This window comes from Notamacropus eugenii, chromosome 3, assembly GCF_028372415.1.
Source record: "Notamacropus eugenii isolate mMacEug1 chromosome 3, mMacEug1.pri_v2, whole genome shotgun sequence".
Lineage (NCBI taxonomy): Eukaryota > Metazoa > Chordata > Mammalia > Diprotodontia > Macropodidae > Notamacropus > Notamacropus eugenii.
Window position 1 is genome coordinate 111053899 of NC_092874.1, and position 15255 is coordinate 111069153.

Sequence of the window (15255 nt, forward strand, 5' to 3'; positions counted from 1 at the left end):
GGTCATCTAGGTCTGTTATCAACTTGATCCTTGAATGTACATCATCTTTATCTAATAAAGGTTTAGCTCTAGCCTCTACATGAAAACCTGGTAAAATACATCTAATAATTACAGCCATGACTGAGTCCAAGGGGCTGTGACTCTGTACCCTCCTATCTCTCCTCTACATGGACACATTGACAAGTTTTAGTCCTGAGGGAGCTTGGCTTCTAATGGGATAGTTTAGGTTCATTTTCTCATATTCTTTGGCATTTTACACTCTGAATCAAGGGGAAAATTACTTGAAGCTTAAGTTTGGGCTCATATCTAATGTCTCCACAAATCATGGAGTAGAAAGATACACCACAGACAACATCAACAAGATATGGGACAGCTATTTATTTCCTTTGCCAAAGGAAATACTAAGCAGAAAAACTGACATATGCTTTGACAGGAAAACTTATATAACTTAAAAAGGTAAGGGTACTTACTGTTACAATCAGAGGTGTGCTGGTCCAGCTTGTAATGGCTAACCAGAACTGACTGTTAAATTTTCAGGATTTTTCTGAGTCAGTTTTTTAAAAAGGTACAGTTCAGTTTTCTCCTGACTTGGTAATGTTATTTGTTGCTTCAAAAAAAATTGGTGCCAATCACAGCAGATTCTATTTCCAATATATTACTGTTTATTTAACTCTGACCATAACCTTAAATTCCAACCCAATACCTGATATAAACAATGTTACTTACCATGATGGATCTCTATTGGTCCCTAAAGGGCTATATGCCACAATGACAATGTCATGGCTTTGACAAAATTTCAAAAGCTTTGTCTGGGTGAAGTATGGATGACACTCAACCTGTATGGATGAAATATAAAGCTGAATGAACAATCAAAACCTAAAATATTGAAGTAATTGATATTCTACATTGACAGAAAACATAAGAATATAGTGTTGACCATATTAATAATCTAAATGGCTACTGAGGCAATTGCTGGTAGTCTCCTCTTTACCTTTTTCCAATATATGTGATTCTTTACATTCTGCAAAGTTGCTAGGGAAAGGAAGCTGTGATACTAGACTGAGAGAAGCCTTGGACTTGAGAACCTTCCCATCTCCTCCCTTTCTGCCCATATGGGATTCTTATAGATTCCAGTTCACATATCTTTCTACTATACTTTCTCTTCCCAAAAAACATTTTTTTGTTGTTGTAATGCACAGTAGAAATCTGTACCTGGTTGCAGACTGGCTTATACTTGAGTCCTGGTTTATTCAGAATGAGCTCCAGCTGTCTGCGGTTGAAATTAGATACTCCAAGGGACTTCACTAAGCCAGCATCTTTGCAAGCTTCCAGAGCCTGTGCCAAAAACATCATAGTATCATAGATTTAGATTGGGAGAGGCCTTAGATATCATTTGGTCCAAACCTTTTATTTGGGGGGAACCTGATGCCCAAAGACATAGCTATAACTAGTGATTTCTTTACTTGCGACAAATGGTGGTGGAGAAAAGGACTGGAAAAATGGTGGTGTTGATCCACCTAGAATATTGCTGAAAACAGAGGAAGTGGTTATGGGAAGAGAATGCCAGTGCTGAATGTGTGTTCATCCTTTGTTGCCAAAGAAGACCATGCCATCAGAGAAATGATGACATGACTTGCACTTGACTTTGAGTGAGGGAAGGCTGTGCAGGTCATTAGCCTCACTTCTCCTCCAGAGCCATCTGAATCCAGTGACCAGATATTCATCAGGATGATTGGAGATGACCCAGGATGAGGCAATTGGGGATAAGTGACTTGCCCAAGGTCACACTGCTAGTGAGTGTCAAGTGTCCAAGGGGAGATTTGAACTCAGGTCCTCCTGTCTCCAGCACTGGTGCTCTATCCACTGCACCACCTAGCTGCCCCACCACTGCTACTATTGGTACTACAGAGAGAGGACCATTAGGAGAGGAAATGTCTTCAAAAATTGCATTATTGGCATTTTCTGAAATCCTTACTCAAAGGCAAAGCTCCAGGCGCATCACTCTAGCTATACTTCTGTCCAAAGACTGGTAGTGATTTGTGCAATACTGCAGAGGTAATAGGTAGAAAGGGTAGTAAGGTGGCAAAATGGAGAGAAGACAGGACCTGGAGTCAGGAAGACTTATCTTTCCAAGTTCAAATCCGACCTTAGACACTTGCTAGTTGTGTGACCCTGAGTAAGTCACTTAACCCTGTTTACCTCAGTTTCCTCATTTGTAAAATGAGCTGGAGAAGGAAATGGCAAACCACTACAGTATCTTTGCCAAGAAAACCCCAAATGAGGTCAGGAAGAGTTCAGCATGACTATAAATCATCCCTTCTCTTCGCAGCCTCTAAACCTCACCTCTATTCAGTGAAAAGGACCCTAATTGCTGTCATCCAATTTATTTTCCCAAAGCAACAAATTAAGAGAGGATGAGAAAACATTTTCCCATTTAGCAATTTAAAAAATGGGAGAGACAGAATTTCTTTATAGACAAATTGAGAGAACAGACTTTCTGGAAGTTTGGGCTCTTTTTTGTAACCAAATAATTTTCTCTCTTGACAGAAACCCTGGTCTGTACTTTAGAAAACTATTTTAAACAAAAAATCTTTGAAACTTATTTTCAGCAAGATGATAAGAAGAGTATTTCAATATAGGTGAGCTCTTTAAAGTTTATAATAATTGTATTTTCAGGATGAGTCACAAAGAAATCTCATAATTATTGAAATAAAACAGAGAAAATGCTTTGTGATAGAAATCAGAGCAACTCTAGCCTGATGGTATCAGATATCTTGAAGCAGAAATTCTATTCTTTCTTCTCCCTTTTGTCCATGAACATTCGTTGAATCACTGCTCCATCTTCACTTTTCTGAATCTCAACTAAATAAGAAAATTACTGTAACTGTTCCTCCTTCTTCTCCTCTCTCTGTCTCTCTCAAAAAAAAAAAAAAAGAGAAGAAGCATTTAGAATTTTTGCTCTACTATGAGATGTCCTAGAGTGGTTGAGATAGATATTCACTGAAGAGAGCACACAAATGAGGCCACTTTGGCCAAGTGGTATGTACGTATGTGTGTTTGTGTGTGTATGTGTGAATGCTCAGACTTTACCACTTTGTAGCCTCCCAGTTCCATGTCTGAGGTCTTTCTAGAATTTATTATTTTTTTTAAATCTAATCCTCTTTTCCTAGAACATCTTTAATATCACTTTATTTTTCCCAGTTATATGTCAAGAAAATTGTTAGCATTCGTTTTAAAAAGGTTTTGAGTTCTAAATTTTTCTCCTTCCCTTCATCTCTTCTGTAAATGGTAGACAGCTTGATATAGTTTACATATGAGCTATCAAATAAAAATCTTTCCATATTAGTCACTGTAGAAAAGAAACAGATCAAAAGGAAAAAAATCATGAGAAAAATTAAGTGAAAAAATATACTTCAATTTGCATTCAGAGTTCATCAGTTCTTTAACTGGATATGTATAGCATTTTCCTTCATGAGTCCTTTGTACTTGTCTTGGATCATTGTGTTTCTGAGAAGACCTCAGTCATTCATAGTTGATTATCACACAGTGTTGCTGATAGTGTACAAAGTTTTCCTGGTTCTGCTCATTTCATTTTACCTCAGTTTGTACAAGTCTTTCCAGGTTTTTCTGAAATGTCTGTTCATCATTTCTTATTGCACAATAGTATTCCTTTACATTCATATACCATAGCTTGATCAGCCATTTCTCAATTGATGGGCATCCCCTTAATTTCCAATATTTATTTATTTTTTAATTTCCAACATTTTGCTACCACAAAAAGGGCTGCTGTAAATACTTTTGCACATGTAGGTCCTTTCCCCTTTTTAATGATTTCTTTGGCATACAGACCTAATAGTGATATTGCTGGATCAAAGGGCAAGTGCAGTTTTATAGCTCTTTGGATATAGTTCCAAATTGCTCTCCAGAATAATTGAATCAGTTCACAACTCCATTAACAATACATTAGTCACTCAATTTTCCACATCTTTAGAATTTATCATTTTCCTTTTTGTCATATTAGTCAATCTGCTAAGTATGAAGTGGTACCCCAGAGTTGTTTTGATTTACATTTTAAAAATCAAAAGTGATTTACAGCACTTCTTCACATGTATATAAATAGCTTTGATTTCTTCATCTGAAAACTTCCTGTTCATATCCTTTGATCATTTATCAATTGAGGAATGGCTTATATTCTTGTAAATTTGACTCAGTTTTCTATATATTTGAGAAATGAGCAGATACTTGCTGTAAAAATTGTTTCACAGCTTTCTGCTTTCCTTCTAATCTTGGTTGCATTGATTTTGTTCGTAAAAAAAAAAAAGCCCCTTAATTTAACATAATTGAAGTTAACTGTTTTACACTTTATAAGGCTATCTCTTGTTTGGGCATGAATTTTCCTCCTCCCCATAGACATGACAGGTAGCCTATTCCTTGCTCTTCTAATTTGCTTATGGTGTCACCCTTTATGTCTAAATCATGCCCAAGGTCCACCATAACTAACTTTTTCTAATATTCTATATACTTCCTTAGTTTCTTTCTTGCTTCTTTTTGGTTGAATTTATTGAGCTCTGAGAGGGGACAGTCGAGGTTCCCCACTAGTACAGTTTTCCTGTCTATTTCTTTTTGTAACTCACTTAACTTCTTTACAATTTGGATGCTATACCATCAGTAGATATATGTTTGGTATTGATATTGCAATTTACCTCATTCTACCTCCTCCTGCCTTCTGGACCCAATGTACTCCTCTTTATCATCCCTTAACTTTTTTTTGTGGCATTCCCTCAAATTCACCTTCTATCTATACTGTCTGTTTATGTATATTCCTTTGGGCTCTACTATTAGTGACACAATTTTTAAGAATTATAAATATCATCTTCCTGTGTAGGGATGTAAATAATTTAGTTCTATTGAATGCCTTGTTTTCTCTTCCCCTTTTACAGTTTTGTGCTTCTCTTGGGTCTTGATATTGGAGGTCAAATTTTTGGTTTAGTTCTGGTCTTCTCCTTATGAAAGCTTGAAATCCTTCTATTTCATTGAATGACTTTTTTTTTTCCCCTTGATGTAGTATGTTTAATTTTGATGGGTAAGTGATTCTTGGTTGTAGTCCTAACTCCTTTGTCTTTTGGAGTATCATGTTTCATGATCTCCCATCCTTTAATGTTGCAGCTGCTGAGTCCTGTGTAATCCTGATTGTGACTCCCCAGTAGTGAAATTGTTTCTTTCTGGCCACTTCTAGTATTTTTTTCTTTGACCTGATAGTTCTGAAATTTGGCTATAATATTCTTTGGAGTTTTTATTTGGGGATTTCTTTCCTGAATTGATTGGTAGATTCTTTCAATGCCTATTTTGCCCTCTGGTTCCAGGGCATCAGGGCAGTTTTCCTTGATAATATCTTGAAAGATGCCCTCCTTTTGGTTATAGCTTTCAGGTAATCCAATGATTCTGATATTGTCTCTTCTGACTCTATTTTCCAGGTCAGGTGTTTTTACATTTTCTTCCATTTTTTCATCCTTTTGAATTAGATCGATTCTTGATATCTCATAGAGTTATTAACTTCCATTTGCCAAGTTCTAACTTTTAAGGTGCTTTCCTCAATTAGCTTTTGTACTTTCTTTTCTATTCGGGCAATTATACTCTTTAGGGAGTTATTTTCTTCAGTGGATTTTTGTATCTCTTTACTATTTGGCCAATTCTACTACAAGCCAAGACCAAAGTGGAGGGAGTGTTGGTGCATGATTTTCTGTTTGCTGATGATTGTTCACTCAATGCAGCCTCTGAAGCTGAGTTACAACAAAGTATGGATCAATTCTCTGCTGCTTATGCTAATTTTGGCCTAACACCAAGAAAACACAGGTGTTCCATCAACCACCACCACATCATCCATACATGGAACCATCAATTACAACAAATAGAGAAGTTTTGAATGCTGTGGATAAGTTCACTTATCTTGGTAGTGTACTTTCCAGGGATGTACACCTTGACAATGAGGTTGATACATGCATTTCCAGAGCTAAGTCAGTATTTGGGAGGCTCCGAAGAAAAGTGTGAGAGAGAAGAGGCATTAGACTGACTACCAAACTGAAGGTCTACCAAGACATTGTGCTGGCCTCATTGTTGTATTCCTGTGAAACATGGGCAGTCTACCAGTGCCATGCCAGGAAACTGAATTGCTTCCATTTGAACTGTCTTCAGAAGATTCTGAGGATCACCTGGTAGGATAAGGTACCAGACACCAAAGTCCTTGCTCCAGCTAAACTGCCAAGCATTCAAACTATGCTTCAGAGAGCCCATCTACAATGGGCTGGCCATATTGTTCGAATGCAAAATGTATACTTGCCAAAAAAGACTATTTTATGGAGAACTCACCTGGGCCAGGTGATCACATGGTGATCAGAAGAAGCGATACAAGAACACTCTCAAGGTCTCTTTCAAGAACTTTGGATTTGACTGTGCAACATGAGAGCCACTGGCACAGGACTGCTCAGCATGCAGGCCCACATCAGAGAGAGTGCTGTGCTCTAGAGCAAAGCAGAATTGAGACAGCACAAAGTAAATGTAGGATGAGCAAGTTTGAGTATCCATCCCAAATATTCACACAGGTTATCTGTGCCCAACCTGTGGTAGTGCATTCCGAGCTCATATTGGTTTGATCAGCCACAGTCCAACACACTGAAGCTTTACTTTATCATGGTGATGTCATTTTGGTCCTCTTCGAGAACAAAGGACAACAACCAACCAGCTCTTTAACTAGTTTTTCAAGTTGTTGACTTCTTTTTCATTATTTTCTTGCATCACTAATTTTTTCCCATTTTTTCTTCTACCTCTTTTATGCTCTTCTATGCATTCTTTCTGGGCTTGAGACCACTTTCCATTTTTCTTTGGGATTTTGCCCTTAGGTGTTTTGGCATTGTTGTCTTGAATTTGTATCTTGATCTTCCCTGTCATCATAACAACATTCTATGGTCAGATTCTTTTTTTGTTGCTTTTTGTTCATCTTTTTTGGCCTTTTCCCCCTTTCTTTTAAATTTGAGCTCTACTCCTGGGAGGAGGAAGGGGCACTGTGTCAGACTTCTTGTGCCAGTGGCTGTAGGCCCTGGCTGTTTACTTTGTGTTGTGCTGATGTTGCTGTGAGGCCCTCAGGGAACCCTTGTGTCTGGTGCTGTGCTGAGGGGTTGAGGTGGGAGGTGGCTGTCACTGCTGCAGGCTGAAGGGGTCTGGAGCTTACCTGGTGCTAACCTGGAATCCTAGTGGTGGTATCCAGCGTGTGTTGAGTCCTGGTGTGGTGTTTCTGTGTTTCCCTGGGACTACACTGAAGCATGTGAATGTCTGGCTGCTGGAAGAGGCCATTTGCCCTGAGCTGTGCTCCCTGAACATCTTTAAACATTCCACTTGTACTTTCTCCCTTAAATTCTGGACCACCTATGTCAATATCTCTGCAGGTCAGTCTGTTTCATCCAAACTAATGTCTTCAAGACCCCAGGTATTTGGGGAAGAAAGACAAGGCACAAGAAAAGTACATAAAAGCCAGCATACACAGAGCAAACAGGTATTAAAAATCCCCCTAGCAGTTGCTCCACACTGCTCTATCAGTATCAACCAGAGCAAATCCAGCACATCTTGCTTCCCAATAATAAAGTTCCAAATCAAAGAGAAAAGCAAGAGAGGGGTTTAGGTAATGAGGAGAAGGGTTCAGTCTTACCTCCCAGGTGGCACACAGGTTTGCATCATGGAACAACCATTTACCATTTTCATCCTTAGGATACAAGCAATTTCCAGGCTGGAGGGGGAGAGAGAAGTTCTTTGTTACTCATTTCTTGATGTAGGAATCAGGCAATTTAAATGAATATATCATAAGATTTTAGAGTTGGAAATTGTATAGGCTACAATTAGAAAAAACAACACACCAAAATCAGTGTTCTGTCACTTGATCTGTCCTCTCTCTCCAATCTGTCAGATCATCTTCAAAGGCAGATCTTCTAAGCTCTGACCTTATCATTCCATCCCTTCCCACCACCAAGACACTTAAGTAGTTCTCTTGATGCCTTCAGGAAAAAATATATGTCTTTCCTTCTACTTCCTCTCCAGCACCCTGGCTATCTGGATCCAATCTCTCTGTCTTTTTTTCTTTTTCACTGGGCCTGTGATTTTTTTTTGCTAAAAAAGATATTCCAGTGAAGAACTCCCTCTAATCAATGTAGGTTGGCCCCAGCTCTGCAATTTATAGTCTCAGAGAATTGTCTATAGACACTAAGTAACTTGCCCAGGTTGATACAACCAGTATCCATTATAGGCAGTATTTTAATCTGCCTTCCTGACTAAAAGGAAAACTCTCTTCAAGGCTGCCTCTCTCTAATCTATCTTTTCAAACTTATTCCATATTACTCCCCTTCACATACTCTAAGTTCCAGTCACAATGGATTGATTGTTCTTCTAACTTAACATGCCGTCTCCTGTTTCAGTGCAATTGGACAGGATGTTTCTCACTCCACTCCTTCATTATCTTTTTTAGTAGATGAGGATGAAGTTTTGGACAATCCAAGATGATAGAATAGGAGGAAGATTTGCAGCCCAGCTACCCCCACATCTATTCCAACAGTGGTCTAAGAAAGATTCCAGATTGAGAAATCAAAAGAGAAATTACAGTGAGTCATTTTTCTAGCCCAAGATCACAAATTTGAATCCTTGGACTGTCTGAAAGTCCTTTCTCATTGAGAGAGAGAAGAAGAAAAGGAGGGAAGGGAGAGGAGAGAGGAAAAAGGTTGGGTATCATATTTCATAAAATTATGAAAGGAAACTGTTCAGACAAGAGGGCAAAATGAAAACAGAACGAATCCACCAATTACTTCCTGAAAAAATGATCAAAGTGAAAGCTCCTAGGAATGTCATAGCCAAAATCTAGAGCTTCTAGGTCAGAAAGAAAAAAATGAAAACAGACAAAAAGAAAGAATTAAAATACCAAGGAATCACAATCAGGATCGTACAAGATTTACAACTATCTCTCTAAAGAAATGGAGAAGCATGCAATGCAATGTTGCGATAGTCAAAATACATAGACTTACAATCAAGAATAATTTACTCAGAAAAAACTGAGTATAACGCTGTGAGGAAAAATGGGCCATTAATGAAACAGAGAACTTACAGGCATTATTGATAGAAAGACCAGAGTTGAATATTAACTTTGAAATACAAATATGGGAATAAAGACAAATGTAAAAAAGGAAATACAAGTGAGCAATTGGAAAAGACTTGATAAGGATGAAGTCTTTGCTTTCTAATGGAGATGTGTGTGATACAAGTATTCCCTAAGAATTATAATATCACTGAGGATTGTAGCAGGAACAAAATCAGATACATGGCCTGGGAATGATTTATTTTTGTCATGTTTTGATTATTTTAAAAGAAGGAAGGGGAAAACAAGAAAACACTAGGGAAGAAAGGAAGAGGGATGGGGAAATACATAATCAAGGGTGCAAATAAAAGTCTACAGAAAAGTGGAAGCACTGGGGAAAGAAGGCATCACTTGAATCTTACTAAGCCGAAGTAGTATAACACACACACACACACACACACACACACACACACACACACACACCTTGGAAGTAAATCCAAAGTTCAACTCTTCCCCTCCACTCTGCAATCTTTTTCTTGCTTCTTTTGTGTGAGATAATTTACCCCATTCTATCTCTCCCTTTCTCCTTCTCCCATAATATTCCTCTCTCACCCTTTAATTTTATTTTTAGATATCATCCCTTCATATTCAACTCACCCTGTGCCATCTATCCATCCATCCATCCATCCATCCATCCATCCATCCATCCATCCATCCATCCATCCATCCATCCATCCATCTATCTATCTATCTATCTATCTATCTATCTATCTATCTATCTATCTATCTATCTATCTATCTATTTCTCTATCTCCTCCAAATACCTGAATACTGAGAAAGGTCTCATGAGTTACAAATATCATCTTTCTTTGTAGGAATGTAAACAGTTCAACTTTAGTAAGTCTCTTATGATTTCTCTTTCCTATTGACCTTTTCATGCTTCTCTTTATTCTTGTATTTGAAAATCAAATTTTCTATTCAGCTGTAGTCTTTTCATCAAGAATGCTTGAAAGTCCTCTATTTCATTGAATGTCCATTTTTTACCCTGAAGCATTATACTCATTTTGCTGAGCAGGTGATTATAGCAATAGTTTTTTAAAAGAAATTGAAAGAATAGGTATAGACAAAGATGAAAAAAAAGTGTAACTTTTTGCAAATATTGTGATAGTATATGAAGAAAATTTCAGAACCAACTAGAATTTTTTGAAGAAAAACTAAAGGGTTCTAAAAAAAGTTTTATAAAAGAAATGAGAGCTATGGAGGCGAGAACTGGAAAAAAGATTAATACCTTAACAGAAGTATAAAACTTATCCTAGCAACAAATTTCCAACTCAGAACAGACCAAATAGAAAGTAATTACTCAAGGAGACAACAAAAACTCTTAAAACAAAGTTGAAAGAATGGGAAGACAGAAGAAAATATAAGATACCTCATATAAATACAACTGACCTAGAAAATAAAAAAAAAAGAAATAAATTAGAAATCTTAAATTTCTTGAAATCCATAACAAAAAAAGAACATGGACATCATATTTTAGTCATTAAAGAAAATAGCCCCAAAATATTAGAACAAGAGGGCAATGTGAAAGTAAAAAATCACTTCCTAAAAGAAATCACCAAAAAACCCCTCCTAAGTATATCACAACCAAAATCCAGAACTTTCAGACAACAAAAATCTGCTACAAGCAGACATAAAGAACTCAAAAATCAAGGATACACAGTCTGAATTATACAGAATTTAGCAGCTATCATTATAAGGAAATGGAGAAAATGGAATGAGATATTCCTAAAGGCAAAAGATAAAAGTCTACATTTGGAATAACTTACCCAGCAAAAATGACTATAATCCTACTAAGAAAAAAAATGGATCTTCAATAAAATAGAGAATTTTCACATATTCTTTATTAAAAATCAAAGTTGAAAAAGAATTTTGTAATAAAAATATAGAAGTAAAAAAAATAAAAAGTGAATAATATGAAGGGACTTTCTGAGGACAAACTTTTTACATTTTAATGGGAGGGGGCTATGTTAAAAAGGTTTATTTAGAATCCTAATGTCACAAGAGGTCATAGAGTTAGTCAACTGAGAAAGAAGACCAATAAATAGTGTTGCTATAATTAAAGATTTAAGGAAAAAGAAAATGGAGAAAATATATTAGAGGAAAATAGGAAAAGCAATGAAATATTTTCCCCCCCAAAATTATTTATTTATAGTTTTCAACATTCACTTTTATAAAATTGAGTTCTAAATTTTTCCTTTTCCCCTCCATTTCCCCCTCCCCTAGACAGCAAGCAATCTGATATAGGCTATACATGTATGATCATATTAAATACATTTCTACATTAGTCATGTTGTAAAAGAAGAATCAGAACAAAAGGGAAAAACCATGAGAAATAAAAAATAAACAACAATAAAAAAGAGAAAATAGTATGCTTTGATCCTCATTCAAACTCCATAGTTCTTTCTCTGGATGTAGATAGCATTTTCCATCATGAGTCTTTTGGAATTGTCTTAGATCATTGCATTGCTCAGAAGAGCTAAGTCTAACAAAGCTGTCAATCGCACAATGTTGCTCTTACTGTGAGTAGTGTTTTGGCTCTGCTCACTTCAGTCAGTATGAGTTCATGCAAGGGTTTCCAGGTTTTTCTGAAGTCTACCTGCTCACCATTTCTTATAGAATAATAGTATTCCATTACATTTATATACCATAACTTGTTCAGCCATTCCCTAATTCATGGACATCCCCTCAATTTCTAATTCTTTACCACCACAAAAAGAGCTGCTATCAATACTTTTGTACATGTAAGCCCTTCCCCCTCTTTTATGATTTCTTTGGGATACAGACCTAGTAGTGTGATTGCTGGATCAAAGGGTATGCACAGTTTTGTTGCCCTTTGGGCATAGTTCCAAATTGCTCTCCAAAATGGTCAGATAAGTTCACAACTCCATCAGCAATGCATTAGTGTCCCAATTTTCCCAGTCTTCTCCTACATTTATCATTTTCCTATTTGTTCATGCTAGCCAGTCAGATAGATGTGAAGTGGTACTTCAGAGTAGTTTTGATTTGCATTTCTCTAATAAACAGTAATTTAAAGTTGTATATGAACTGATGGTGAGTGAAGTGAGCAGAACCAGGAGAACAGTGTACACAGTAACAGCCACAGTGTGTGATGAGTGACTTTGATAGACTTAGCCCTTCTCAGCAATGCAAAGACCTAAAACAATTCCAAGGGACTCATGATGGAAAATGCCATCCATATCCAGAGAAAGAACTATGGAGTCTAAATGCAGAGCGCTGCAAACTAGTTTCTTTTGTTGATTTGTTTTATTTTCTTTCTCATGGTTTCTCCCATTCATTCCAATTCTTCTATACAACATGACTAATGTGAAAATATTTTTTAATAGGAATGGATATGTAGACCCTGTATCAGACTACATGCTATCTTGGAGAAGGAGAGAAAATTTAAAACGTATAGAATTGAATGTTGAAAACTAAAAATAAATAAACTTTTAAATATTGCTAAAAATAGTGATTTAGAGCACTTTTCATATGACTACAGATAGTTTTAACTTTTTCATCTGAAAATTGCCTATTAATATCTTATGGCCATTTATCAATTGTTATCAATTCTTAACACATAATAAGGTTGCATAAATAGAGCCATATAGAAACATGGGAGGAGGTGAGGTGTGGGCAACATGAGCTTTTTTTCATCTAAATAAGTAAAAAGAGGGCAGAATATGCACACAAAGTTTGGTGTAGAAAATATATTTAATTTAAAAGAGGTATAGATCAGAACAGGAGAGGGAAGGAAATATAAGGAGAATAGATTTAGGGAAGAATTTCTCATAAGCAAAACAAACCCAAGTTTAGACAAAAGACAGTGGGGAAAAAAGTTAAAGAAGAAAAAAATAAAGCATAGTAACTTAAAACACAGAGATTGAGGAGTAAAAAGGAGAGAAAGTGTAAAAGAAGAGAATGGAGAGAAAGAAACAATTAGTTCATAACTGTGAATGAAATGAACATATCCCCAAAGGCAAAAAGCTCAGGAGATTGGATTAGAAAGTAATGTTTTGTTTATGTAAAGAATTGTTTATGTGAAACAGGCTTAAAAATAAAAATCTCACTCAGAATTAAATGAAGAGGTTAAAAAAAGCAGAAGTTGCAATTATGATTTTAGAAACAGCAACAATAAAAATAGATTCAATTAAAAGAAACTACATTTTACTGAAAAGTAATATAGACAATGAATTCTTTTTTAGTACTTAACATGTACACTGACTGTCATAGCTTCTAAATACTTAGAGAAAAAATAAATGAATAACAATGAGAAATAGACAATAAAACAATTATAGTAAAGGACCTCAATTTACCCCATCAGTTCTAGATAAATATAAAATAAAAATATTAAGAACCAGAATAGAATTTTAGAAAAATTAGATATGATACACCTCTGGTGATTATTGAATGGAAATCAAAAGGAGTATACATAATATTCTTCAGCTATGCATGGCACATTTAAAAGATTCATCGTGTTTTATAGCATAATCTCACAATCAAATGTAAAAAGCAGAAATAGTATAGACATTCTTCACTGCTTACACTGCAGTTACAATGTAATATTAATTAAAGGGCTACCAAATATATTAAAAGTCAACTGGAGACTAAATCCTAATGAATGGATGGATTTTAAGAAATAGAGAAATGACAGATGATCTTATTAAAGACAATATTGATAAAATTTTTGGGATATAGCCAAATCAATCTTTAGGGGAAAATTTATATCTCTAAACATGTTTATTACCAAAATGGAAGGAGAACAGGTTAATGAATTGAGAAGGTGTTAAAAATATAGAACACCCAACAAATTTTTAATACATCATTTATTAAACACCAAAATTGAAATTCTAAAAATTAAACAAGAAATGAACAAAAGAAAAGAAAATCTATTGGATTCAGAAGTAGTAGTAGGAGCTACTTGGCTGGGGGAGGGGGGGAGAGAAATCATTAGCTAATCTGATTTAAACCTCTTCTTTTTAATCAAATTACCCAATGTTGTGTCCCAGTACCAAAAAATTAAAACATAACATTCTTAAGAAATGAAAATTACTAAAATCTATTTTGCCCAATCATAGAGAAAAAACACCTGATAACTTAAATAAGATTATTAACAAAAATATAAGATATTCAGATCAACAGAACAGGAAATAGGTCATTTAACAACCCAGTCTCAGAAAAGAAATCAAACAATTCATAAATGAATTCCAAATAAAAAGCCCTTAAAATCAGAAGAATTGACAAGTGAATTCTATCAGACACTCAAAGAACATTAATTCCAGTATTGCATAAATTGTTTGAAAAAATAGGAAAAGAAAGGATCCTATCAAATTCCTTATATGATATAAATATAACATTTATACTTAAACCATGTAGAGTCAAAAGAGAAAAAGAAAACTACAGACCAATAGCTCAAATGAACATAGATGGAAAATTTTTAAATGTCATATTAGCAAAGAGTCTGAAACAACACATCACAAAGATTATATACTATGACCAAGTTGGCTTTATACAAAGAATATAGGATTTTTAAATATTAGGAAAATAATAAATCTAATTAACCATAGTAATAATAAAACAAAAAAACATATAATTATGCCAATAGATATAGAACAATGTTACAATGTTTACATTCCTATATGAGAAAATGACACGTAACTCTTAAGAACTTTATCATTATTTAGGATACTTACAAGGAATCTACAGAGAGAAGGCATGGGTATGAGTTGATTTTGTTGGGATGATCTAAAAAAATGAAGGGGTGAGAAAGAGGAATGCACTAGGAGAAGAGGGAAAGGAGAGGAAGAATGAGGGGATAAAGGAAGCATACAAGGAAGAGGTTTTATAGAAGAGGAGAAAATGACAAAGTACAGCAGCCATTTCTGTTTAAAAAAAAAATAACTTAGAAAACCAAAAAAATGCTTCTTTTCTTATGATGATAAATAATATATATGCCAAACCAAGATCTACCATTAATGGAGATAAACTAGTAACCTTTACAATAAATTAAAGGGCAAAATAGAGATGTCCAGTGTCACTACAAAATGCTGACTATTGCAATATGACAAGAAAAACAAATTGAAGAAATA

At 35.4% G+C, this 15255-nt stretch overlaps 1 protein-coding gene across 2 annotated transcripts in view; it reads right to left on the reverse strand.

Moving 5' to 3' along the window:
* The window catches only part of AKR1D1 (aldo-keto reductase family 1 member D1), a 64720-nt gene that overhangs the window by 24259 nt on the left and 25206 nt on the right, over positions 1-15255 (reverse strand). For both annotated transcript variants that reach the window (XM_072652611.1, XM_072652610.1), the window contains 3 exons: positions 7700-7777; positions 1213-1335; positions 727-836 (listed from right to left, as the gene is read on the reverse strand). In XM_072652611.1, coding sequence (XP_072508712.1) covers positions 727-836; positions 1213-1335; positions 7700-7777 — 311 coding nt within the window. The remainder of the gene's footprint in view (positions 1-726; positions 837-1212; positions 1336-7699; positions 7778-15255) is intronic.